The sequence below is a fragment of the Hakea prostrata genome, chromosome 4, assembly GCF_041222555.1.
Source record: "Hakea prostrata isolate BN-2017 chromosome 4, UWA_Hpros_2, whole genome shotgun sequence".
Lineage (NCBI taxonomy): Eukaryota > Viridiplantae > Streptophyta > Magnoliopsida > Proteales > Proteaceae > Hakea > Hakea prostrata.
Window position 1 is genome coordinate 7,516,808 of NC_142603.1, and position 24,640 is coordinate 7,541,447.

The following is a 24,640-nucleotide window of genomic DNA, read 5'->3' on the forward strand; positions in this document are numbered from 1 at the left end:
CCTATGTCCAACAGCCCACCGAAGGTCCCATGTGATCGTGATACGTGGAAAGAGAATCCGACGGCTGAATTTGAAAAGCATCAAACTCCAGAAAAAGGGAAGCTCGATCGGCATAGTGTCTGTTTCCCGCCTCTCTGTTCTGGACAACAGCAACAACGGCGAGAGGATCTGAACTAGGCAAAGTGACAGTATTTTGCATCTTCTTTCTAAATCTCTCCTCTTCTTCGTGGATCTTCTTTTTGAAGGTTTTTTTTTCTTCTTTTCTCCCTTGGTGGGTACGTGCCAAGGGAAGTTCAGCGGGAAAGGGAAGGTAAGGTATCTTGACTCTTGCTGAAAGAAAACCTAGTTTTGGTGTTTAAAGTGGATGGCTTCTTGTTTCTACTATTTTTTTCATTTGGATAGTTTCTCTCGAAAATCGCTGAAATTGGTTAGTTTCCATTGGAAGACAATACAGGATTTTTCTGATCGTAAAACTCAGCTGCTGGTACGAACTCTAGTGTTGCCCTCGCCATTACGAGGTTCCTGTTTCATTGTAATCCATTTTTCTGTGTAACTGAATTTCATGGTTGCTTGTTGCACTTTACTATATTTCAAAATGCCTGATGTTTGTAATCCTTAGCATTTTTTTTTACCCCGTTATATAATGGGTCTCCATTTCATAAATTTGAACTTCAGCATTTGTCCTCTGAAACGCAGGTTAGAACAGAAGTAGGAGATGGCAAGCATGGAAGATGAAATTAAGTGCACGAGCCCTCCTCCGACGGGCATGGCTACAGTTAGGAGAAACCCTATGCGCAGAGCGAGGGCGACTCCTGCTGCCGCCAGTGCTGCGCCGCAGTTTTTGTCTTGCACTCGAAGGAACCGGAGGGACATCGCTCCATTTCGTCTGCAGGAGATTCTGGACGACGATATCCCTCAAATCCCTTCCATGGTAGAGGCAGTGGCACCCCCAATTCAACCGGAACAGGATGACATCTCCGAAAATATGAAAGTCTTTTTGAGGATCAGGCCCATGGACATCGGCAAGCCGACATCGAAGGCTGGCAACAATGCAATCAGACCCAAGATAAAAAAGGAGAATGTGGCAAAGAATAATAATGCAAAGTTGAAGAAGGACATCTGCTTAGTTGTCAAAGATTCTCGATCAGTGATGCTTACAACACCGGCGTCGCTTCAGGAGTCAAAGCGCACCAAAATGGTTATATATGATGGCTTTCGCTACGTCTTTGCGCCTGGTTCTCTCCAGGTGATCATTAGGGTTTTTCATGTTTCACTTCCCATCGACTGTGGAAGTAGAACTGCTCATATCCGTTCTCCCAAAATTGTTTTTGTAGGATGAAGTGTATGAAAAGGTAATGGAGCCTTTGGTTTCTGATTTTCTGCGGGGGAAGAGTGGCTTGTTGGCTGCTTTGGGCCCCAGTGGTTCAGGAAAGACGCATACTATCTTTGGATGTCCGAGGGATCCTGGCATCGTGCCTCATACTCTTAGGAGGCTGTTCGAGAGAATCAATTCGGAAGAGCCTTCCAGGTGAGTTGTTATTATGGTTTTTACTTACTTTGTGGGCTTATTGTAACGCAAATATGATCCGCTCTTTCAATTGAGATCTGAATTTTTTTCTAGAATCATATGGAAAGAAAGTCCTCACAGACCTACTTTGTGGGCTTATTCTAAGGCGAATATGATCTGCTCTTTCAATTGAGATCTGAATTCATTTTCTCTAACCATATGGAAAGAAAGTCCTCACAGGCTTCAGTTTTTTGTCCTTATCAACTAGACAAACAAAAGTTGTGTCTGAGCTCAATAGGAACAAGGTTCTACCCAAATATCTTGTAGATTCAGGTTGGAGTCACTATTTATCAGTCTTTGAAGTATGAAGTCACTTTCACTCACTCCCCCCACCCCCCAACCCCCCCCAAAAAAAAGGAAAAGAAGGGAAAATCTGAAGTATTCTGAAACCAAATCAAATGGAAGTCCTGGTAGCTTGAGTTTTATCTGCTCCTTAATACACATATAGTTGCGTTCACATAGATGGTCGTGTCCTGTACTTGAGCTCAATAGCGAAGATGGTTCTACCAAAATAGCTTTGAGATTCATCTCAGAGTTCATTCAGGTTCACAAAAGACCTGGTTGCATTTTTCTCTTGATTTTGATGAATTCTATTTGAAAGAATTTGTGTGATTAACTTTGCCAATCCAAGCAAATATGTTACCAGTTTCATGCTTTTAAGTGTAGAAGAATGGGATTTCTCATTGGACAGGAAGGATTACAATTGTGAGTAAAATCTCCGATTCCATGTCAGATCCCTTGATGAAGAATTGGCTAGTGAATTTAATATGTTCTCTTCATATGATCACGTTTATTAAATTTGCTATGAATGTCCAGCTAATGCTTTCAGTGGTGGATGTATTTACAGGTCTTACTATATATCAGTGTTTGAAGTATACTCTGAGCGAGGAAAAGGGGAGAAAATATTTGATTTGACCTCTGACAGAGCTGAATTGTGCTTGCAGCAGTCGGCCATAAAAGGTCTTCAAGAGGTAGTTAAGTTACTAATTTTTTTTATTACCCCCAACTCCTGCCAAACATATTTAGATATCTCTTTCTGTAGGGTTACATTATTTCTACTGGATGCCAATAATGCCTAATGGTTATCTGCATCCATGTTCAAGAATATGGTTTCAGATGTCAAAGAGGCAGAATGTCTCATAGCATGTGCGATGCTGAAACGTGCCACTGCTATCACCAATGCAAATAGCAACTCCAGGTGAATCATCTATTAATTATTTTCCATAACTGGAAACCTGATGCGGTTTGATCTATTCCTAATCTCTGGTGATAAGATTTCCTTCTAGCAGGTTTTGCTTATTAGGCCTGTATTCTCTTTTTTTCAGATGAAACTATTTGAAGTGTTTGATTCCTTTGGTAATAATTTTGAATGAAGAACTGCATTATTTGCGGTATTCCTTTGTTATGACTCAAACAGAACTACACCCCCCCCCCCCAAAAAAAAAAAAAAAAAAAAAAAAAAAGGGGGGGGGGTGGAAACAAAAAGATAAAACAGGTTGATCCCATGAAATTATTTGTATACATATAATGCATATGTATTCAAATTGTTGGAAGGACATATATTTAGTTACTGTAAAAGGGTCAAAATTGAGTTTTCTGAAAAAATTCCAAGATACTTAGATCATGGGCTACTGCCAAGTTCACCACCTAGCATGCTTAGGCATTTTAACAGCTTTCAGATTCTTTCTTTATGGCTTAATTTGTAGTCATTGGTTTTAGTTTTAGCAATCCATTATAATTATTTTGGTCTTCTGTTCTAGAACCACGGAACAATAGATAATTTGGTTGTTGATAAGATTTGACGATATATGTCTTAAAAATGTGAGTGCTATTTATGAGATTTCTTGGTTTTTAAAGTGGTTTCTAGTCATGGGGTTTATAGTTATTTATTCCTATTCACAGACAGTTGGTCTTGGGCTGCTTAATTTTTTTACCTAGAATAATTTCTTTTTTAATTGGTTTTTTTTTTGGGGGGGGGGGGATTGTTGGGAGAGGGAAACACTAAAATGAGTCTGGTGATAGGGAATTTTATCAGGTTCATTTCGACAAAAAATTTGGCTCCAGAAATGGATCATCCATTTCCCTTTGGATGAAAGACACATGTCCATCAGTCACATCCAAAGGTTGAGGTAAGATTTAGAAGATATAAAATTTTTATTTTAATTTAATATGAACCTTTGGATGTGACTGATGGACATGTGTCCTTCATCCAGAGGAAAATGGATGGTCCATTTCTATAAAATTCCCTGGTGACACCTAGGGGAAGAGTCACTCTGAAAATTGAGTATGGAAATTGTTGTAACATTTTTTAAATATTAAGAAATTGTTTAGAAAATCAGGGAGCTCTTTCTTGTTGTTTCCAGTTAATAGATTTCTGGTCATCATGACTTACCAGTGACTGGGTGGAACATAGTTAGCTGTTGCTGTTACCACCTATGTCCTATCTAATGACACATGGTTTCACTGTGAACAAAGTCCATGTCCTATATCCATTGGTTGGTAAGTCTTGAAGGGTCAACTACATGGCTAAGTGAAGATAAATCCTAGTAAAAGAATGACAATTTTGGGTTCTGTATGTAGTTAGTGCCGTGGTGGTAAAGTGGTACTTGTCTACTTGATGGGGGCAAAGCAGTGCTGCACTTTTTTCTTTCTTCCCCCCCCCCCCTTAAATGTAGGAAAGCATGCACTTGTATGGTAACATATTGTTGCTGTCCGTAATGCCTTGGTAAGCCATGGTCCATAGCACTAGGTTGTTTGTATTTCAGTTCTTAAAAATCTATTTTTTATTTAGCGTTTTTCTTAATTTTTGTTTTCCAAGTATTCCATTCATCATCTTTTAATTGGCAGGTTTATGTTAAATTTATTCACTGCAAAACATGGTTGCAATTCTATATTCTCTGAAACCTAATTGACACAATTCAATTAATTAAGCTAACAGAAACTTAGTTAATTTTTTCTTTTAATGAGGATTCTTTGTTGGCTCAATCATTTTAGCATCATGAAGGTTAGTAAACATAGTACTTGCATACTTTAACAGCCCTTTTCCCCTAATATTCATAGTTTTGTTTTATAAGCCATTATGTTGTTAATTGTGTAATGTGAACTGGATGTATATTGGTATGGATCCATTATGTTGCATTCTTTTTTTGGATGAATATTGGTATGCATTCTTAATTATGACTTGTTTTTCTAATGAAATATTATACTTACATGTTAGACTGTGGCTAGTGAATGTAACTGGCATTACAAGAAAATCATACTGGAACACAATTTGCAGATCTTAGGCACTGCTTAAGCGCTGAATTGCTTGAGCTGGAGCTTGAACGCTTTGGAAAGCCTAGCACCTTAAAACTATAGTTAGTATGCACTGGATTCTTCTTACATACTACCATTAACATTTCTGGGAACCATAAATAGCAAATCTTCCATGTATCTATTCACTTTGATTTTCAAACTATTACATTTACACCCCCTAAATTTATTCTGTTGTGTTTACATCCCCTTTGTTTCAGATTATATATCAACCGCACCCCTACTATTAGATTAATGGGGTTAAGTGATGATTCAACATCTAGTGTATTTTCAAAATTCCCAAAACCCTCACTTATAGTTATTTTCACCAAACTTCCCTTTATCTTAAACAACCCCGTTTTATTAGAAATTTATTTTTGTTGATTAGACAAGAGGATCAGAATTGTCCTCTTCCTCTAGATCTTCCCCATTTTGCACCTCCTTCTGCAACCCCACTGCCCCGACCCTCTCCAGCCCACCTCTAGAACCCCTTCCTCCACCTACTTCTCTTGCAACCCCATCCACCTCCATCGTCTTCCCCACATTAATGAATTTCAATCCCAGGTCTAATAGAGTTAGAAGGTTTATTTCTTCCCTAGAAAGGTGAAGAATGAAGGATCGCAGAGGAGAGTAGAAGAAGGAAGGAGAACTGAAAATCCATATATATTCTTCTTTGTCCTTTTGTTCACCTCTTGGAATCTAGAGGAGGAATCAAACCAAAATCTTCGATATGCCGATGCTTCTTCCATTACTTAAAGGTGACAACTGATTATTCCTTCTGCCGCTGCTCACAGGTCCCTTCTGTTTCACCTGCAGTAGTGTGAATGGTATACTGTACAGGGTACACCTCCTGATTTGGGTAGAAAAGCCCATAATTTCTCTTGGACTTTGGACCAGGCTTTTTGTTCATGTTGAATAGGGCAGATAGGTAGACCTCAAGCTTGGGCCTCAATGGCGTTTCTCCACCTGTGAGAATGCAACACACAAGGTTACTGTGGTAAGCTGGATTGTTCTCCACTTCTCCGCACTTGCCCCTTCTCATTCTTGTTACCCTTGAAAAACCAACCAGTCTCGGTCACCGTCATCTGCAGATCGCGTTACTTCAAAGCTGGCATGGCCGCAAACACCTCATCGACTTGGGCATCAAAGATATTGAAGTAGCATAATCCATTACTGGCATCCACTACACTTGGGTTCTCCCTGAAGAGCTCGTAATCCTGAGAGATAAAATTAGCATTAGCAGACTAAGTGAAGAAAGGGTAAGCATTCACCATTAGATACGGCCCAGTTTGTTGGAGAAACTTAAGCATGGGATTACAGGTTCAGATCTCTGTTGAAGAATTTGTATTAACAGGTTCAGATCTCCGTTGGAGATCAGCTTTTGTTTCCAATTGTAAGTTTCTGTAACTATTAAATCGTGGTAAAGAGAACTCCATCTCTATTGTATTTATCGGCTTGGGCAAGATGTCTAGTTCCTGCAATCTTTCTAAAAATAATAAATCTGGAAACCCAACCTCGTTTTTTTTTTTAAATTCTATTCTAAATTTTGTAAGGACTATTATATCATTTTTATATTTTAAACTAACACTGTTAGGCATAGGGGAACATTTGTAATTGAATAAATTCCAGGGGGTGTAAACATAATCGTTTGCAAATCCAATGGGTGCATATGTAATTTGATCTAAAATTAAGTTCGACTTACTTGAAATGGTTGGAATTCTGTTTGCTGTGTACGGCTATAAAGTTTGTACAAACGTATGATGTAAACAAGGAAATATGAAGCTCTAAAAATGCCTACATGCAGATATTTTCCTTTTTCTATGTAAGAAATTTGCTCTTAACTTTCGCGAATAGTAATGAGGATTCATATTTAAAGTTTTCTGCAATGCATTTTTCAAGGAAATATTTATGTATGACTTTTTCTCATTCTTGCAGTCGGTCGCAATGCATTATTAATATTTCTAGATTTGTTAAGAAGATTGATGATGGAGAAGCTGAGTTTCAGGAAAAGAATGCTGTTTTAACTATTGTGGATCTTGCGGGAGCTGAAAGAGAAAGGAAAACAGGAAATCAGGTACCTGCATTTTATTTTTCCTTCCTGTTTTATGAGTTTTGTTTTTCCTCTTTTTTTTTTTTTTTTGGGGGGGGGGGTTGGAGGATATCAACCCAGTTTAGATGTTTTCTCTATTTTTCTTTTTGTTGAACTTTTGATATGGCGATCGTCAGATGTATTCACAATTCTAAAATTTAATTATTTTGTTTTCTCTGAAATGCTTTTGAAGAGGAATGTGATAGATACCAATGAGTTTGAGGATTTATTTGGTTTACATTTTGAGGCAGGGATGTTTTTGTTAAATGTCTTGGAAATAAAGGACTGGATTGTGATTATGATGGAATGGATTAGTAAGTGTTCTTCAAGTTGTTGAGAGAAAACTCCAGTGCCAAATTGGACAAGTGTGCTCAGGTTTAACAGGTTTGTAAAAAAGACAGTTCAACAGGCTTAGCTTCAGGAGTATGAAGGGCATGCCTGTGATATTGCCAGTGACCATAAAAGGTCAGAGTTGCAGAATGAGTTTTAGGAAGCTGAGAGGCAGATAAGGCTTCATACTAACTAGGGGCCTGCTCTGATTGAGACTCAGAAGGAAAGAACCTTTCAGCAAAAGGTTGAGAAATTAGGATTTTTAATGCACCACAGTGTTCTGATCTTGGCCTTGCATAATTAAATTATTATTTTAAGAGGTGGAAGTGGAAATAAAGGTTCTGGATGATATGGTTAAATTGTTTAGGATAACCTTATTGTCAACAATGTATTTTTTAACAGACCAAAAAGTTCTGTAATGATTGAATTCGTGATTTCCTCCATTTTGTCTTCCTTATTTGCCCTGCAAACTAAAAATGCACAGTGCAAGCTACGCTACAACACTGATTTCCTTGTTGTAAAGTTTATGAATGATGGATCTGTAATTGGTTTGGTCTTAAGAGATACTTCTGAATTGTGAAGGTGGACAATCCAATATTATATTATGTGGGATTAGCTTAGCTCATTGATCTTTATTGAAAGTCGTTTTCACACCATACCTCAATTCTATGTGATGTGCTTTAATTATGCAGGGTGCAAGATTGTTGGAAAGCAATTTCATCAATAACACTTCGATGGTGTTTGGGCTTTGCCTAAGGGTATGTGTTTTATAGATTCAATTTTCTCGGATCCTCGCCATTCTGTGCATTTCCAAATTTGAATGACAATAGGTTATCTGAACAAGCATTGTGACCTTCAATTAAAGTCATTCTGCAATGTTTCACTAAAATATAATGTGCAGGTTCCAAGTTTGGTGATTTTATTCTCATTTCTGCTTTGCCTTGTTTCAGTCATTGCTGGAGCACCAAAAGAACCCAAGGAAGCCATTACAAAAGCACTTCCAAAACTCTTTGGTGATGCTTTCCCTCCATGTCGTTCATATTTCACTGACCTCTATTTTCTTGTGTCTCTCAGTTGTAACACGATTCCTACAAAGCCTCTCCTTTTGTGTTTTGATACCTTGAATGCTTTAATCTGAACCTTTCAATAAAATTAAGACTGTTGTTTTTTATGGAGCAGTTGACCAGGTATTTAAGAGATTATTTGGAAGGCAAGAAAAGAATGACCCTGGTATGTCTTTTTTCTGTCCGGTAAACTCAATGTAAAACTAAGAAGGCTTAACTAATCATGCATCCATCACATCTGGCTACTTGTTGACAGAGTCCTTTAACCTGATCTTTGGATGAGAAATTAATTTTTCTTTCTTTAAGTTAGTTGTTGATGCATTAAAAAACTGGGATCTATAGGACGGAAAATAGTTAGATGAAAGTTAATGGAATCTGGATACGTGAAACCTCACATTGGGATTGCTATGGGTCCACTCAAGTGCCTGATTTGTAAATGTGAGTAACATGTTACGAACTGGATCCTAATAAACTAGACAAACAAATAAGGAAATAAATCAATAAGAGAGACTAATATCCTATCAGAACTCCCACAATCTTGGTTTTTAAAGAACCCAGAAATAACAGACTTTTTATTTTGTTGTCTGTGAGATGCATTATTTTACAATAGGTTGTCTATTTAACTTTCTTTGTAAAGGACTTTAGAGGAGAAGCAAAGAGGTTTATGATATTTCCTCATTGCAGATTTTGACAGCAAAGCCAGGAGAAGATGATTATCTTGATACATCCTATTTGCTCAGACAGGCCTCTCCTTATATGAAAATCAAGTAGATTTTTTTTACTTTCATTTCTTGTATTAGTTCTGTAGTTTGTAATAGGTATTCCCCCCCCCCCCCTTTTCATTTCTTATAGTACTTCTGAGTTTTTCGCTTTCCCCAATCTGTTCTTACTTTTAGGTTTAATCATGTTGAGGAACATCCTCAGTTGCTTGGTCAGAAGAGACTTGTTCAGAAATTATCTAAGATAGAGCAGCCTAAAAGAAGGAAAGTCAGTGATGAGGTTGCTTCTGTGGTAATTTACCATCCCATTCATTATATAAACTTATATGATTTCAAGGCTCTGTTTTTATTTTAAGCATTGAATATGATGAACTGACCAAACTAATTGCTGTCACTGGTGAGGAAATAAAAGGATTGTGACAGCATGAAAACCCTCAGCATGACTATAATTGATGCGACACTTTTAGAAGTCCAAAGGAAATAGAAGTGTTGTCAAACCCAGAATCAATTTGTGGATGTCTATCTTTATTATAGATTATGAAGATTTGTGATGATGCAGTTGGTGGATACCTATCCTGCAAATGGTTTTGGAAACAGTTTGACATTTTTACTGGATTATATAGAAAATTCCTTTTGTAGGGTTAGACTCCATAGTACAACTTATTGCTATCTGCTAGGGTGAAGATTACCCCAATTAGATGGTCACATGCATTTGACATGACCATTCTTTCTAGAATTAGGAAAGAAAGAAAAGATTATGGAGATCTTTTGGTTGTGATGATCTTACTAGATTTATTTGACATTTGTTTCTTCTAGCTCACCCTCAATGTCAATTAAGTGCTTTGATCTAATGATAAGTATATAGCGCTCATAAAGAACAATATAACCACTTGATTAAATTCTTTGACATAAGAGATTGTGATGGCAATTACAAAAGTAAAACATGACTACCATTGTTATCCGAACTTTGTCAAGGTGTCTTAGGATGCCCAAGATAATGTCCTGCTTTTTTGTGTATGCAAAAAACTGCATGGTTCGTGCCTCTAGTCAACCAATTCAACGCTTTGTTCACTATATGACTCCTTATGGGCTGGGCTGTCATTTTTTTGACATTTTGTATTGAGGTTTGATTTTTTTGGGTTTCTTATATGATAAAAATTTATTCCACAACACCACTTATTATTAGTGGTTCACTTTGTTATCAAGAAACGAGAAGCATGAGAAACCACAAATTTTTGCTACCGGCATGTCAAACTGTATCAAGCTTCTGGCATTTATTCAGCTGACCATTTTTGTCTGGAATCGCAAAAAGACTATAGCTAACTTTACATGCTTCTATAGTTATGGTACTTCTCAACATAGGAAGGGCTTCCTTTTGGCTTCTAGATTTTCAATGCATTCAAGTTTTAATATTTACGAATGGATTTTTCATCTTTGTGAGTGCACTAGTGCAGGCTGTAGTAAGTTTTTTCCCCATTTTTTTTTAATAAGGGTTTTGTTGCAGATTGATGAAGGAGAGGCTACTGGACATGACCTGTTGATTCTGCCAAAGGGTTGTACAATACTTGATTGTGTTGTTCAACTATAATTGACTTGTTGCCTGTTCCTTGATGTTTTCATGAAGATACTTTATCTAATTTTTACTTGAATGCAAAATTAACAGGGCAAGTCCAAGAACCTGAACACCTTAACATCTGTGGTTCATCCATGAGACCTCTGAAGGAGTGCAATGAATGCAAATTGCTAAAGGAAGAGTATCACATTGAACTTGCAAAGAGAGAGAGAGAATATCAGATCATGCAGAATTTTTGCAAGGCCCTGTGGGATGTTCTAAAACAATATAAAATAAAACTAGAGGTAAATGTCTTGATTAAGTATGCCATTTAGCTCGTGCCTTGTAATTTGGCCGGTGAGGGAAATATTACTTACATCTCTATGATCCTCAATATGGCATCTATAAGTGTTATTTTATTTGGGTAGAAATATGGCTCCTATAATGTTTAGTGGAGAAGTAATTTTCCAACAAAACTATTAAGTACCATTTTTTTTCTGCAGCAGGCATCTGAAAGTGAGGTCCATGATCTGAAAGAAGGTTTTCGTAAAGAAAATATTGAAATTTCAGAATTGGAAGATGTAAAGGTTAGTCATTCTTGGTGTGGACAGATTCCAGCAAACACTTTGTTTATAGGTAAAGCTTTAATTCCACAGGTGTTTACAGCTGGAGGAACATGAATCACATAACAATCATTATTAAAGATATTGTTTGAATACTAATTGAATCCATCATGAAGTGAGAGATCCATTGGCTAAATCTTCTTTGTTGTCTATGTGATGCAGTTCTGTGAAATATATTTATAATATTTTTGAAATTTCTGCCTTCCCTGAATTGTCAGGTACATGCAGAAGTTTGTGCTCCAAAACCAGATGTCCTTGAATGCTGCAGCACTTCAAATTTATGTGATATGGTAGCATCTAAGAGCCTAGAAATGCCTGTTCAGGTTGGTTTGTCTTTGTTTGACCCCAATCTTGGTTCTATGTATTGTTTGAATCTTATATCGCATAAGGAGTGATAGATCCATTGGTTAAATCTTTGTTGGGTATGTTCATGATGTAGCTCTGTAACATATATCTATGTAATTCTCTCTTCTGCAATTGTTAGGTACATGCAGAAGTTTGTGCTCCAAATCCGAAGGTTCTGGAAAGCAGCAAGACTTCAAATTCCTGTGATGTGGTATCTAGGAGTGTGGAAATGCCCTTTCAGGTTGGTTTCCCTTTATTTCACCCAGGTTGGTTTCTCTTTTTTTTCCCCACCCTAATCGTGGTTCCTTGTGTTGTCTGAATCTTAGTTGTGAATAATTATGGAGTAAGAGATCCATTGGCGGAATCTTTTTTGTTATCTGTGTTTTGCAGCTCTGTAAAACATATCTATTTAATATTTAAAATTCCCCCCTCCCCCAATTGTAAGGTGCATGCAAAAGTTTGCGCTCGAAAACCAGAGTTCTCAACTGCTGCAGCATTTTAAATTTATGTGATGTGATTTTTTCTAAGAGCCTGCAAATGTGATGTGAACCAGGATCTAGGATTCAATTGATTGATGCAAAGCCCTAGATCTGGGTCCACCCTCAGATCCTCTTCTAGAGAATCAACAGTCAATTAGGGTTTGGAACACCCTATGATTGAAGGAGATAGGCTGGTTGTGAGGTTCTAGGGTTGAAAAAGGAGTAGGTTAGGTCTTGCTGGTTAAGGTTTTGAAGTCCAATGATAGGCTGGTTATGGGGTTCTAGGGTTGGAAAAGGAGTGGGTTAGGTTCGGCTTGGTCTTGCTGGCTAGGGTTTTGAAGTCAAATGTTTGTTCCTTTGCTGTATTTTATTTCCAGACTCATATTCAAATGCTAGGATTTAGGAAATTAGGGTTTTTGAGAATCTAGGGTTCGGGTCAGGGCTAGGGTTAGGGTCGAGTGTTCAATAGGTATTGGGGAAATAACCTAAAATGGTTAAAGTGTTTGAATGAGTGGTTTGAGAGTTTGGTTGAAGTTAGGTTCCTTGGGTCAAGTTAGCTGGCTGTAATTAGGGCTTATTTTAGAATTGGGAGAAGGATGGAATGGGGGATGGAAGGTAGGGGAGATGGAGGGGGAACTTGATTCTTAAAGAGGGTGGGGATTGGGTAAGGGTTTAGGGAATCTTAGGGGTTTGAGAGTTTAGGTAAATTTGGGTTTTAAGCTTTCTGGATCTCTTATGCTGCCGCAGGTAAGAAGGAAGAAAAAGAAGAAGAAAAGTAGAAGGTAGGGGCTGGGATTGATAACCTATGGTTGGGGAAGGGAGGGGGTTAAATAGGGCTGGGGTAGGCACTAGGATGGTGCCACATGGTTTGGGAAGGGAATAGGGGACTTGCGGGTAGGGGATGGGGTTGTTCTAGCAGAATTAGGATTTTGGTGGGGGTATGTCAGGGTTGATGAGAAGAAGAAGAGGGAAGGGGCTGGGTTTGGGGTGTGGGGGCTTCGTACTTAAAGATGCAATGATTTAAGGTTTCTTCAAATTCTGCCGTTTTCCTTCTCTCTAGGCTGCAGCAGGTTCCCTTTTCGGTAACCCACAACTCCAGCAATATGCTCCTTCGATTCTCAATAAATTTTTATTAATCATACTCTTTTTATTACTTTATAGTGAGGCTTGTCTGTACCCTTCAAAAGGAACTCACACTAGGACTCTTACTTGGAAAAAAATACAAACTAAAACTCTTACTTGACTAGGTCCCACAAAAATTCTTTCATATCTTTCTCTAGAAGAGTCCAAATTGAAATTTTAGAGTAGATATGGAATCCTTGCAAAACTAGAGAAGTTCTTCACAACTTAGGAATCCTAACCTAACAAGGAGTCTTCAATACTTAACAAATATGGTCTCAAACTCAAAAATGGAAGGTAGATCTATGGTCGTATGAACACATTGGACCCAACTAGACCCTAAGTGGACTCAACCAAGAAATAACAAGATTACCAAAATACCCCTGGACTGTCCAAAATTCCCTTGATTCATGGTGGGGCTGTGGGGTACTGGTAAACTCCCTGGTCCCTCGAGTGGGCCTGGATCTGGGTCACATCTAAAAGATCCTTTTCCTAGGATTCCCCCTTGGCCCATTTGTGGTGTAACTCTTCCAATTTCCTATAAATTCTCTATTTCTATTTGTTTTGTTCAGTCAATTACAATACAATTGTAATAATACTGCGATTACGCTTTTTTATTGGAATAACAATTTTGATCCTATCTCTTCCAATGTGCGCTTAAACAAAAAAAGACGTTTTGCTCTAGATTCTCTTATTTCCATTTCATTTGATTTCATTTAATTCAATGGTTGATAAAATGTCCGTTCAAGGTTTGTCCTCTTTGTTTCACCCTAATTGTGGTTCTCTATATTGTTTGAGTCTTAATTAAATCTTGTACGGAGTGAGAGATCCCTTAGCTAAATATTCTTTTGGTATTTGCATGTTGCTGCTCTGTAAAATATATTTACATAATATATTTTTTAAAAGAATCCCCTGCCCCCAATTGTTAGGAACATGCAGAAGTTTGTGCTCTAAAACCAGAGGTTTTTGAATGCAGCAACACGCGTCAGGTTGCTTTGCCCCTAACCTAACAAACAAGGCACCCACTATAGCGTTAGCCCCTATTTGAGTATGTGATGTTGTATCTAAGAGTTTGGAAACGTCTGTTTCTTTCTGTTTTACCTTTATCGAGGTTCCCTATATTGTTTGAATCTTAATTGAATAATGGATGGAGCAAGAGATCCATTGGCTAAATCTTATTTGGTATCTGTGTGATGTAGCTTTATGAAATATATTTAGGGTAATTTTCATATGGACCCCCTAAGGTTTGGTCCATGTCATTTTTAGTCCAATAAAAGTTCTCCTTTGCATATGGCTCCCCTGAGGTTTCTAGACATGACTAATTAAGGACAAATCATAATTTTGATGACTAAATTACCCTTATGGTGCAATGGTCAAGATTGTACTATTTATGTCATTCCAATCTAACGGTGTATGTTAAAAAGACAAATTATAATTGCAATTTTCATCCTTTTATTTTATATTCAAGGGTATCAAGATTTCAAATTTACCAACTTATATCCTGATTGAAACCCAATCAAATTCCATTCCGATTCAGCAAGAAAAGAAAACCACACTTCGAAGAATACTAAGATCCACAAAATACCCAACTTATTTCTTGAAGGTTCACTGCTTACTTCCACAATGTACGAATCTGAAGAAAGAAACCAAATAGACGAAGACATTTCACTAAGAACACTAAACCTAGAAGTTGCAAACTGTTGGAGTGTGTTTCGGATGTTCAAATAGAGAGATGTGGGTGGGTGGAAGGTTTAACCTTTTTCCGCCGAAAGATCGTCAGCCTCAGGGGAATTCGTCATTTGCAGAACCAAGGATTAAGGGTTCGTTAACTATATTCGGCAATCGAAAAAGTGCGTCATACTCATGTCCAGATTCGAAATTTTTTTTCCACGGTGTCTCATTGATCATCGAAAGTTTTTTCCTTTCACGGTGTCTCATTGATCAGGTCTACCTCCTTATCTCCTTCTTCCTCCAAAGCATAGATGCATAGATCTTCCCAACCGTCCATTAAGCCTCATTTTTCTAATTTTCTGTTTCTTGCATCTCTATGAATACTTCCATTATAATTCTCCTGTTTTTCTCCCTGCGAAGACAATTTCATCTGTTTGTTCGAACGAAGCTCTGTCTTGTTACATTGTATATTTTACTGCTGAAATTGCGTTCCTCTGTAGAAGTAGCGACTCTCTTTTAAACTATTCCGATAAGATCCTGGTGATGTATCAAGATAATTACCGACCCATTCAACATTCCTTCACAGATTTTCGTGCTTCACTCAGACTAGATATAAACAACAGATGCCTCTTTCCAGGATTTTGCTTACCCACACATGGCGATCTAGTATGAGCTTCAAAACCCACAAAGCTGCTGGTGATTGCTTTTGTATCAGTAACTGATCAGATGAAGCGAGCTCCGTAGCTGAGTTCCCCGTCTATAATGAGAATGGGAATGGGATTTCAGTGAGTTTCAATCAGGGGTATAAGTTTGTAAATTTGAAATCTTGAAACCCTTGAATATAAAATAAAAGGATGAAAATTGCAATTATAATTTGTCTTTTTAACATACACCGTTAGATTGGAATGGCATAAATGGTACAATCTTGACCATTGGCACCATAAAGGTAATTTGGTCATCAAAATTATGATTTGTCCTTAATTAGTCATTTCTAGAAACCTCAGGGGAGCCATATGCAAAGGAGAACTTTTATTGGACTAAAAGTGACATGGACCAAACCTTAGGGGGTCCATATGAAAATTACCCATATATTTATATAATATCTTTGTTTTGAAAAGTTCTTCCTTTCCACATTGTCAGGTACCTACAGAAGTTTGTGCTTCAAGGTTGGAGGTTCTTGAATGCAGCAATATTTCAAATTTATGTGATGTTGTATCTAAGAGCCTGGAAATGTCGCCTCAGGTTGGTTCCACTTTGTGTTGGTAAAGTATAGTATTGGTTTTATTTATGGTCTTCATTTGTTTTGCTGTAGTTTTCTGGTAGGCTGAAATCATAATACTCAATGCATTATTCTGTTCCAGTATTTATATTAGCACCACTAGTTGATCTAGTCAAATAAGCTGGACAGATGAGGGGAAAGAAGGGAGGAAGAAGAAAAGTGAAAAGAAAAGAAAATGTACCTGTTAAGTGTCATCCATACCAGGACTGGCATAGATTTTGCCTAAAAGCGTGCTCTTGTTGGGCATCTTGCCTTTACCTAGCTATTAGTTGAGGAACCGTGACCTCACTGATCAAAGAATGAGAGAGGGACTCTCAAGCTTTCAAGAGGAAAGTGCTTCCAGTAAATAGAGAAAGGGAGATTCATGATTAGGTCAAAATAGACTTGTAAATTTATATCCATGCAAAAAGGTAACTGCTATAAACCTGTAATTGGGGAAGACTGACCAGTACTTAATGACTCCAACAACCGCCATAGCTTGCCTTTGAGCTGTAACAACTTTTGCATAACTTCTGATGGTAGTCATGATTCACACTTCACAATTGAAGGTGGTGTGGTGGAAGAGAATATGCGAGTTTAGCTTTCAAGAATTGCTGTTTATTTCATGTATTCACGTGTTGTTGAGGGCATTACCTGTCCAGTGAAAAGGTTCTAATGTCGCTGTTTTGCAGTGTATGAATCTGGAAAGCAATAGCACTCCTAAGAAGGAAAACAACCAAGACTCGGAAGTGCGGGAAAATCTAGAAGTCAAGGATAGTTGTTTGGAAGCAGGTACATCAGTTGGGGTTCAGGGGTTTTATATTGTTGATTTATATTATACCTTCCATCCTGTTATGATCATTGCGAATAATAAGTTTTCTGGTTTATCTGCATGACTGTTAACACTATTCCCATTTATTCCCAACTTAATTTATTTAAGGTAAGTCAGTAACAAGTTTCATCAGTTCAGGATCTGTTGTTGGCACCTCTCAGTGTCAGACTCTGGTTGGAAATGACGACTCTTCATTAATGGAGCAGAAAGACTTTTCCAGTGAGGGGGAAAAGGTTGATATTTTGAATTACTAACTTAGCGTAATATCATTAACTTTAATATGTATCGTTGCAAATGTGTTGCTCCACCATGAAATGCTGTATATTGTTTTATTAAGGTCCTATTGTGCTATGAATCAGGAAAGCAATAGCACTCCTAAGAAGAAAAACAATGGAGACTATTTGGAAGAGCAGGAAAATTTAGAAGTCGAGGATAGTTGTTCTGATGCAGATACAACAGGTGGGCTTCAGGGATTGTATTATTATAATTTTATATTATACCTTCCATCTTGTTGTGATCAATGGGAATAATAAGTTTGCTGGTTTATCTGTACGACTGCTAACACTATCCCGTTTCATTCTCAACTTAATTTATTGAGAGTAAATCAGTAACAGGTTTAAGCTGTTCAGGTTCTGTTGTTGGCACCTCTCGTTCTCAGGCTCTGGTTGGAAATGAGTCTTCATCAATTGAGCAGAAAGACTTTTTCAGTGAGGGGGAAAAGGTTGATATTTTGATACTAACTTAGCATGATATCGTTAACTTTAATGTGTAATGCGTTGCTCCGTTATGATTCCAGTATATTGTTTGATTAAGGTCCTGTTGTGCTATGAATCAGGAAAGCAACAGTACTTCTAAGAAGGAAAACAACCAAGACTATTTGGAGAAGCAGGAAAATTTCCAAGTCAAGGGTAATTGTTCTGATGCAGATACAGCAGGTGGGGTTCAGGGATCTTATATTGTAATGTTATATTTTCCCTTCCATCCTGTTATAATAAGTTTGCTGGTTTATTTATATGACTGTTAACACTATTCCCATGGTTTGTCAACTTAATCTATTAACAGTAAGTCTGTAGCAGGTTTGAGCGGTTCAGGGTCTGTTGTTGGCACCTCTCAGTCTCAGGCTCTGGTTGGAAATGCTGACTCTTCATCAATGGAGCAAAAAGACTTTTTCAGTGAGGGAGTAAAGGTTGATATTTTGAATTACTAACTTAAAATTATATCATTAACTTCAATATGTATTCTTGCAAATGCATTGCTCCATTATGAAATAAGGTCCTATTGTGCTGTGAATCAGGAAAGCAGTAGCAATCCTAAGAAGGAAGACAAGCAAGACCATTTAGAAGAGCTGGAAAATTTAGAAGTCAAGTATAGTTCTGATGCAGATACATCAGGTGGGGTTTAGGGATTTTATTATTATAATTTTATATTATCCCTTCCATAGGTGTCAAGGCGACAAGGTGACCAAAGCAATTGGGGCACCGCTTAAGTGCCTAAGCGGCAATACGATGACTAAACTGGTTGGGGTCCCTTTTTTAAATACAACTATTTTATGTGGCACACATATCAAAAACTGATATAGTTTTAATTTTAATACCCAAAACTGTTATGGTTTCACCATAAGTTAAACAAATATTAAAGAATTATAATCATGAAAGATTATCATTAGAAAAATAAACAGAAGTTCATCTCATCATCATAATAGAAATATACCATAGCAATTAACAACATAATGTGATAACATTATAACATATGATTCCCAAACCGGATAGAAGCAACTATTATATTCCTATATTGTTCTGTAGGATTATTGACTGATTTTGTTTTTTGATGAAAGAATAATTAGTCTAACAAAGGATTCAAGAATATTGAAAATCGTATATATCACAAGATTTAAAATGCTCATCTTATACATTAATGGGAAAATATTTTTTGTTGTATGGGAAAAAATATATATGATGCGGTTTACGATATGTACAATTGTTGGCTTGTTGCTCAACTTAAACATCCACAATTTTTACTTGATCTTATTTTTTTTAATTAAACTAATAATTCTTGAATTTGAATTAGAATTTAATTTGTCTTGTTTTACCCTTTTTTGACCGAATCGATAAATTAATAAATCACATTATTCCAAATAATTCTCCATTTAATGATTCCTGAATCCGAAATGGTTATCTCTTATATTAGTAAATGATTTTTATAGAATAACAGTTGATGTTCTTAAAAAATAATTTAGGTACAAAATGTTAAAAAAAAATGACCGCTTTACCTCCTAGGGGGCTACGGTGCACAAGGCGACAAAACAGTAGTGCCTAGGCAATAAAGTGGCTGAAATCTTGCATGTCATAAAAGCGGCTCAGCACCTAGGTGGTCAAAAAGCCACCTACGCGCCTAGGTGGATGCCTTGATAGAATTGATCCCTTCCATCTTGTTATGATCATTGAGAATAATAAGTTTTCTGGTTTATCTATATGGCTGTAACACTATGATTGTCAACTTAATTTATTAACATTAAGCCAGTAACAAGTTTGAGTTATTCAGGGTCCGTTGTTGGCACCTCTCAGTCTCAGGCTTTGGTTGGAAATGACGACTCTTCATCAATTGAGCAGAAAGACTTTTTCAGCGAGGGGAGAAAGGTCGATATTTTGAATTACTAACTTAGCATGATATCATTAACTTCAATATGTATTCTTGCAAATGCTTTGCTCCATTATGAATTGCAGTATACTGTTTTATTAAAGTCCTATTGTGCTATGAATCAGGAAAGCAATAACTCTCCTAAGAAGAAAAACAACCGAGACTATTTGGAAGATCAGGAAAATTTAGAGGTCAAGGATAGTTGTCTTGATGCAGATACAACAGGCGGGGCTCAGAGATTTTATATTATCCCTTCCATCCTGTTATAATATGTTTTCTGGTTCATCTATATGACTGTCAACACTATTTCCATTGATTGTCAGCTTAATTTATTAATAGTAAGTCTGTAACAGGTTTGAGCAGTTCTGGATCTGCTGTTGGCAACTCTCAGTCTCAGGCTCCGGTTGGAAATGACGACTCTTCATCAATGGAGCAGAAAGACTTCTTCATTGAGGGAGAAAAGGTTATTACTAACTTAGCATGTATCATTAACTTCAATATGTATTCTTGCAAATGAATTGTAGTATATTGTTTTTAAGGTCCTATTGTGCAGTGTATGAATCAGGAAAGCAATAGCACTTGTAAGAAGGAAAAGAACCGAGACTATTTGGAAGAGCAGGAAAATTTAGAAGTCAAGGATAGATGTTCTGATGCAGATACAACAGGTGAGTTAAGGGATTTTATATTGTAATTTTGTATGTTCCCTTCCATCCTGTGGTTACCATTGAGAATAATAAGATTTGTGGTTTATCTGTATGACTGTTAAAACTATTGCCATTAATTTTCAACTTAATTTATTAACTGTAAGTCAGTAACAGGTTTGAGTGGTTTAGGGTCTGTTGTTGGCACCTCTCAGTCTCAGGCTTTGGTTGGAAATGAGGACTCTTCATCAATGGAGCAGAAAGACCTTTTCAGTGAGGGGGAAAAGGTTGATATTTTGAATTACTATTTAGCATGATGATGATATCATCAACTTCAATATCTTCAATATGTATTCTTGCAAATGCGTTGCTCCATTATGAATTGCTGTATATTGTTTGATTAAGGTCCTATTTTTCTAATTTTAGTGGACAATATTAAATGAGATATTAATCCACTTTAGTGTTATATACATATACATACATAATAATGTGTTTTGGGATATTAAAGTTAGGGTAGTTTCGCCATTTACTTACTTTTGGTGTTAAAGAGGACAGTAGAGGTGAATAAGTCATTAAATCTGCCTTAATTATTTCTTTATGTGTACTTGACAGAACTTTGTCTGTATGTATAATTATGTGGTTATTAGTTTTGCTTGTCTTCTTATTTATTTATTTACTTATTTTTTTTACAGATTCCAAAGTGTGAAGTGAAGCAATTTTCTAACAGACCTTCAGATGTGGAGAGACCTAAGAGGTTAGTGTGTGGCTTATGATAAATTGATGGTCCATTGCATTATTTTTTTGCTGCTACAAATCATTGGCTAGATTACTTTGAAGCATGATACAATTCAGTTTTACATCTAGATACATGAATTGATTTTCCTGATGGTGCTCTAATTTATACCGGTTTCCAGGAGACTGGGCCCTCCACCTTCCTTGTTATTGAAGGATGTCAGTAACTTTGACTTGCAAGATGATGACAAACGAAAGGTGAGGCTTCTTTTTACTTCTTGATCGTTTACGAAGCTACTATTTTACTTGTGGTAATCTGCATCTTCTTTGTAATGTTCTGGCATACAGTGGTCTCGAATTTCTGGTATAGCTTGCTAATCTGTGGATGGCAATGATTCCAATTTTGAGATACAAGTTTAGTCAACATGTCAACTCCACCTAAGTGCCTCAGCAAGTTGAATGCATTTGGCTCAACTTAGACCAAGACTTACAAAATGCCATTTACCTCCTGTTGTGGGGAATTTGGACCTTGGCCTTCTTCAAATTAGTACTCAAATGCCATTTAGCTACTACCCTGGTATTACCATGTCTTGAGATTTAATATTTTAGTGAGAAATTCCTAAAATTTATGAAAGCAACAATGAATAGGACTTTGAGGCCTAGATATTGTCTAATTCTGTTATGACTACATTATTAACTACATAGAAAGGTATTAATAATATATACTTAAAAAAGAAAAGAAAAACTTATGCATGCGTTTCTGAGTTAACTCAGACTCCGGAGAGGCTTCCAGTTTTTCGATATTAAGGTTAACACTGCATGCTTGAATGACAAATTTTGCATGGATTAAGATCCAGTGGAGTTTCTGCAGCTAAAGAGATACCTTTTTGTCCCAGATGGTCCTGAGAAATCTGTATTATTTTTTCCTATATAACAATAGCTGGGGTATCTAATCTAAATCTCTTTTGGAATGTTCTCGGATCAAATGGTAAATGGATTGGACCCATTGCCTGCAAATGCAGCTCAGCCTGTAGTCCCATCTGTTTTTTAGTAACATGCTTTTGGAACATGATTTCTACATTTTTACAGTGGACAGGGGGAGGAAAAGAAATTTTTTGCCATTCCATATGTTTGATTTTGTTATTTATGTTTGTAGTTGCCTGTAACTAATTGCAAAGTGTATGGGCCAAACTCAACTATTCGAGTTTTAATCAAAATTCTTCTCCTTGGGTTCTTAGTTTTTATGTTCAGACTGCTCTGTTTTGGGTTTTAGATTTTCCCACTGGTGATGTTTCCAAACAATGGATTTGGATTTGGTAAGCTGGTGTCGTGCACTTTATGTTCATTGTTCCTTACTTCTGATTCCTTGAGATTGTAATGTTTTTTTGCTGCAAACCTTTTCAATGCACCCAAATTTGTGGGATTAGTTTTGATTGTTGAAAAGAGAGGTTGCCAAACTTTCCTTTTATCTTTATTATTAAAAACAGATAATCCTACACTATGTTGTCTAGCTTTTGTTATTTGGCGGGGTTTAATATGGTATTACCAGTTGGAAAGGGAGTTAACTGCTTTTTGGATGATAGGAAAGCAAAGGTGGAAAGAAATTACTGGCCGGGGCAAAAGCACTGACACAGGGCAGCATCTCTCTGTTGAAAAAACTGGGCAACTATCACCATCCCTACTAACCGACTTCTGAAGGTACAGAATGGTTTCTGCTTCCTCGCACTGCAAACCTCTCTAAGACCGACTTCTGAAGGTACAGAATGGTTTCTGCTTCCTCGCACTGCAAACCTCTCTAAGACTGTCAAAGTTGGTGGATAGTGATTGACACTACCTGATGTATATTAAGTTCTTGTTGTATAGCCATTTTTTGTTGTCAACGACACGGTAGTTAAATTGCCTTTTGAATGAAGCAGGGGTGGTGGAACATCAATGGCATGGAAGATCACTGACGCAGGGCAACTCTGCCGTTGAAATTGCCTGGCAGTCATTGGCACCTTTAGTGTCACCTTGAAGTGTATTCCTTTCGATCGTTCTTAAAATTTTCTTTCCCTCTTCTGTTTTTCGTTGAAGGGAGGCATATATGGGTAGACTTAAAGCGTCCTGGTCAAGTAACTCACCTTTTATCATGTTGTAACTTCCCAGGTGGCAAACTGAACTTTCTTTTTCTCGTTAGATGCTTTCTCTTACCAAAGAAATAAAAAAGAAGAGTTTAAAGGTGCATTCCATTTTTATCGGGCTCTAGATGAGCTTTGTTTGGGATCCAATTCATTGTACAGAACTTGCACCCCTGGGCTTTGAGCTCTACAAGGGTGGTAGTTCAATGGGAATTGGGAATTACAAACTAATTGGAAAATTCCTACATCTCCCCAGTGTGAGGCAATCTTCCACACTGCACATAGCAGGACATTATTGGGTACTAATGCTGCATTTTTTTGTAGATACAGGTAGCTTCTTGTCTCTAGGCTCAAGCAGGGCCAGATCATCTGGTTGGGCCGACTCCAATCCAACCCAATGGTAGATGCATGTTGAGCTTGACTGTGAATAATAAGCCTCGGGCTGGGCCAGTAGGTAAGATAGCAGCCCATTCAGAATAGGGTGCACTTTTAGCTTTGTTTTGCTTTGGAAGTCAATGATAAAGATCAGCTGGAATTTTCCTTGTCACAAGAATTGTTGTGCTCTTCAAACTTCACCTTAAGAAACTTTTGATTACTATTCTAGTAGATTCTTAAATTCCTTGAGTGGGAACCTTTCATTGTTAACTACATTGCCTTTCATATTTCTGGAATCAGTCCCTTCTGAGTGTCTCTTCCATTGGATTTGATTTGGATGCTGTGAAGATACAACAAGTTCAAGGGTCTTGGTAGAAGGGAAGGAAAAATTTGGGGGCAAAAAAATGCAATCTAGTAATACAATATATTTAAGGCCATAAATGTCTTTCTATCTTGTATGCTCCTAAATCATCAATAAAATGAGACAAAATTATAAAAACAATAATATAGTGGAACAGATGGGGGCTTGGATTAATTGTTCAGAAATTGGTAGAGAATAGGGGACGTAAGCATAGGCAGAAGGTAAAAGGATAGGAGATGGGAGCATCATATATAATAATCTTGTTAAGCTAGGTCGGGTGAAATCAATTTGATTATTAAAAAATAAAAATTCCGGAATTTCATATTATTCCCCAACAGTTGCCGAATATATCGTATAGTGTGTGATAAGTTGGATCTGATCAAACACTCCTTTATCTGCACCTGACCCCTTTTTGGACTTAAATTTGTTTTGTTTGGGTTAAATGAATTTGAGTCATAAAGGTCAAATTTGTCCCCCTAGACTTTGCATATGTTAATGTATTACGCTAAGAAAAAGAAGAAGACAAGAAGACGATGTTGACAACATCATGAGAATGGTCAATTAGGAGAAAACATTGACATTTTGGGATGCTCCTTTAGTCCTTTGCATCATTTTCATACTTGACACGTGAATTTGCATCAATATTTTTCCTTTCCATTGCTCGTACGAATTCACTGATTATCTATATCTTGGGACAAATAGAACAAACAAAAGGTCTGGACATTCCTTTGAAGCACAATGAGGATAGAAAATAAAAAGAGAGGAGGATATCGATCAGATTATATGTATATAAATTCAGGTAATCAGCTGAAAGCCTTACTTAAATGCAATTGGAAAA

At 37.1% G+C, this 24,640-nt stretch overlaps 1 protein-coding gene across 9 annotated transcripts; it reads left to right on the forward strand.

Annotated features, from left to right (window-relative positions):
* LOC149017543 (ATP binding microtubule motor family protein) lies at positions 1-23,811 on the forward strand. Of its 9 annotated transcripts, XR_016172823.1 has the most exons (34): positions 2-310; positions 446-518; positions 697-1,246; positions 1,335-1,528; positions 2,415-2,538; positions 2,671-2,765; positions 6,794-6,932; positions 7,970-8,035; positions 8,228-8,290; positions 8,457-8,507; positions 9,026-9,108; positions 9,238-9,352; positions 10,565-10,613; positions 10,724-10,917; positions 11,116-11,199; positions 11,454-11,558; positions 11,720-11,821; positions 15,990-16,091; positions 16,800-16,899; positions 17,078-17,172; positions 17,299-17,398; positions 17,569-17,660; positions 17,775-17,874; positions 18,013-18,125; positions 18,234-18,330; positions 19,481-19,575; positions 19,702-19,801; positions 19,930-20,039; positions 20,130-20,241; positions 20,395-20,504; positions 20,910-20,971; positions 21,132-21,207; positions 22,533-22,705; positions 22,866-23,809. XR_016172823.1 is itself a non-coding variant. In XM_089151876.1 (33 exons), the coding sequence occupies exons 3-33, from the start codon at positions 716-718 to the stop codon at positions 22,632-22,634; spliced, it is 3,537 nt and encodes a 1,178-aa protein (XP_089008002.1). In that variant the 5' UTR covers positions 1-310; positions 446-518; positions 697-715; the 3' UTR covers positions 22,635-23,810. The 9 variants fall into 9 exon arrangements, 8 of the variants coding, with proteins under 8 accessions (XP_089008002.1, XP_089007998.1, XP_089007995.1 ...); XM_089151876.1 differs by having other exon boundaries at positions 1-310; positions 9,238-9,328; positions 22,533-23,810; XM_089151869.1 differs by having other exon boundaries at positions 22,533-23,810.
* The last annotated feature ends 829 nt before the right edge of the window (positions 23,812-24,640 follow it).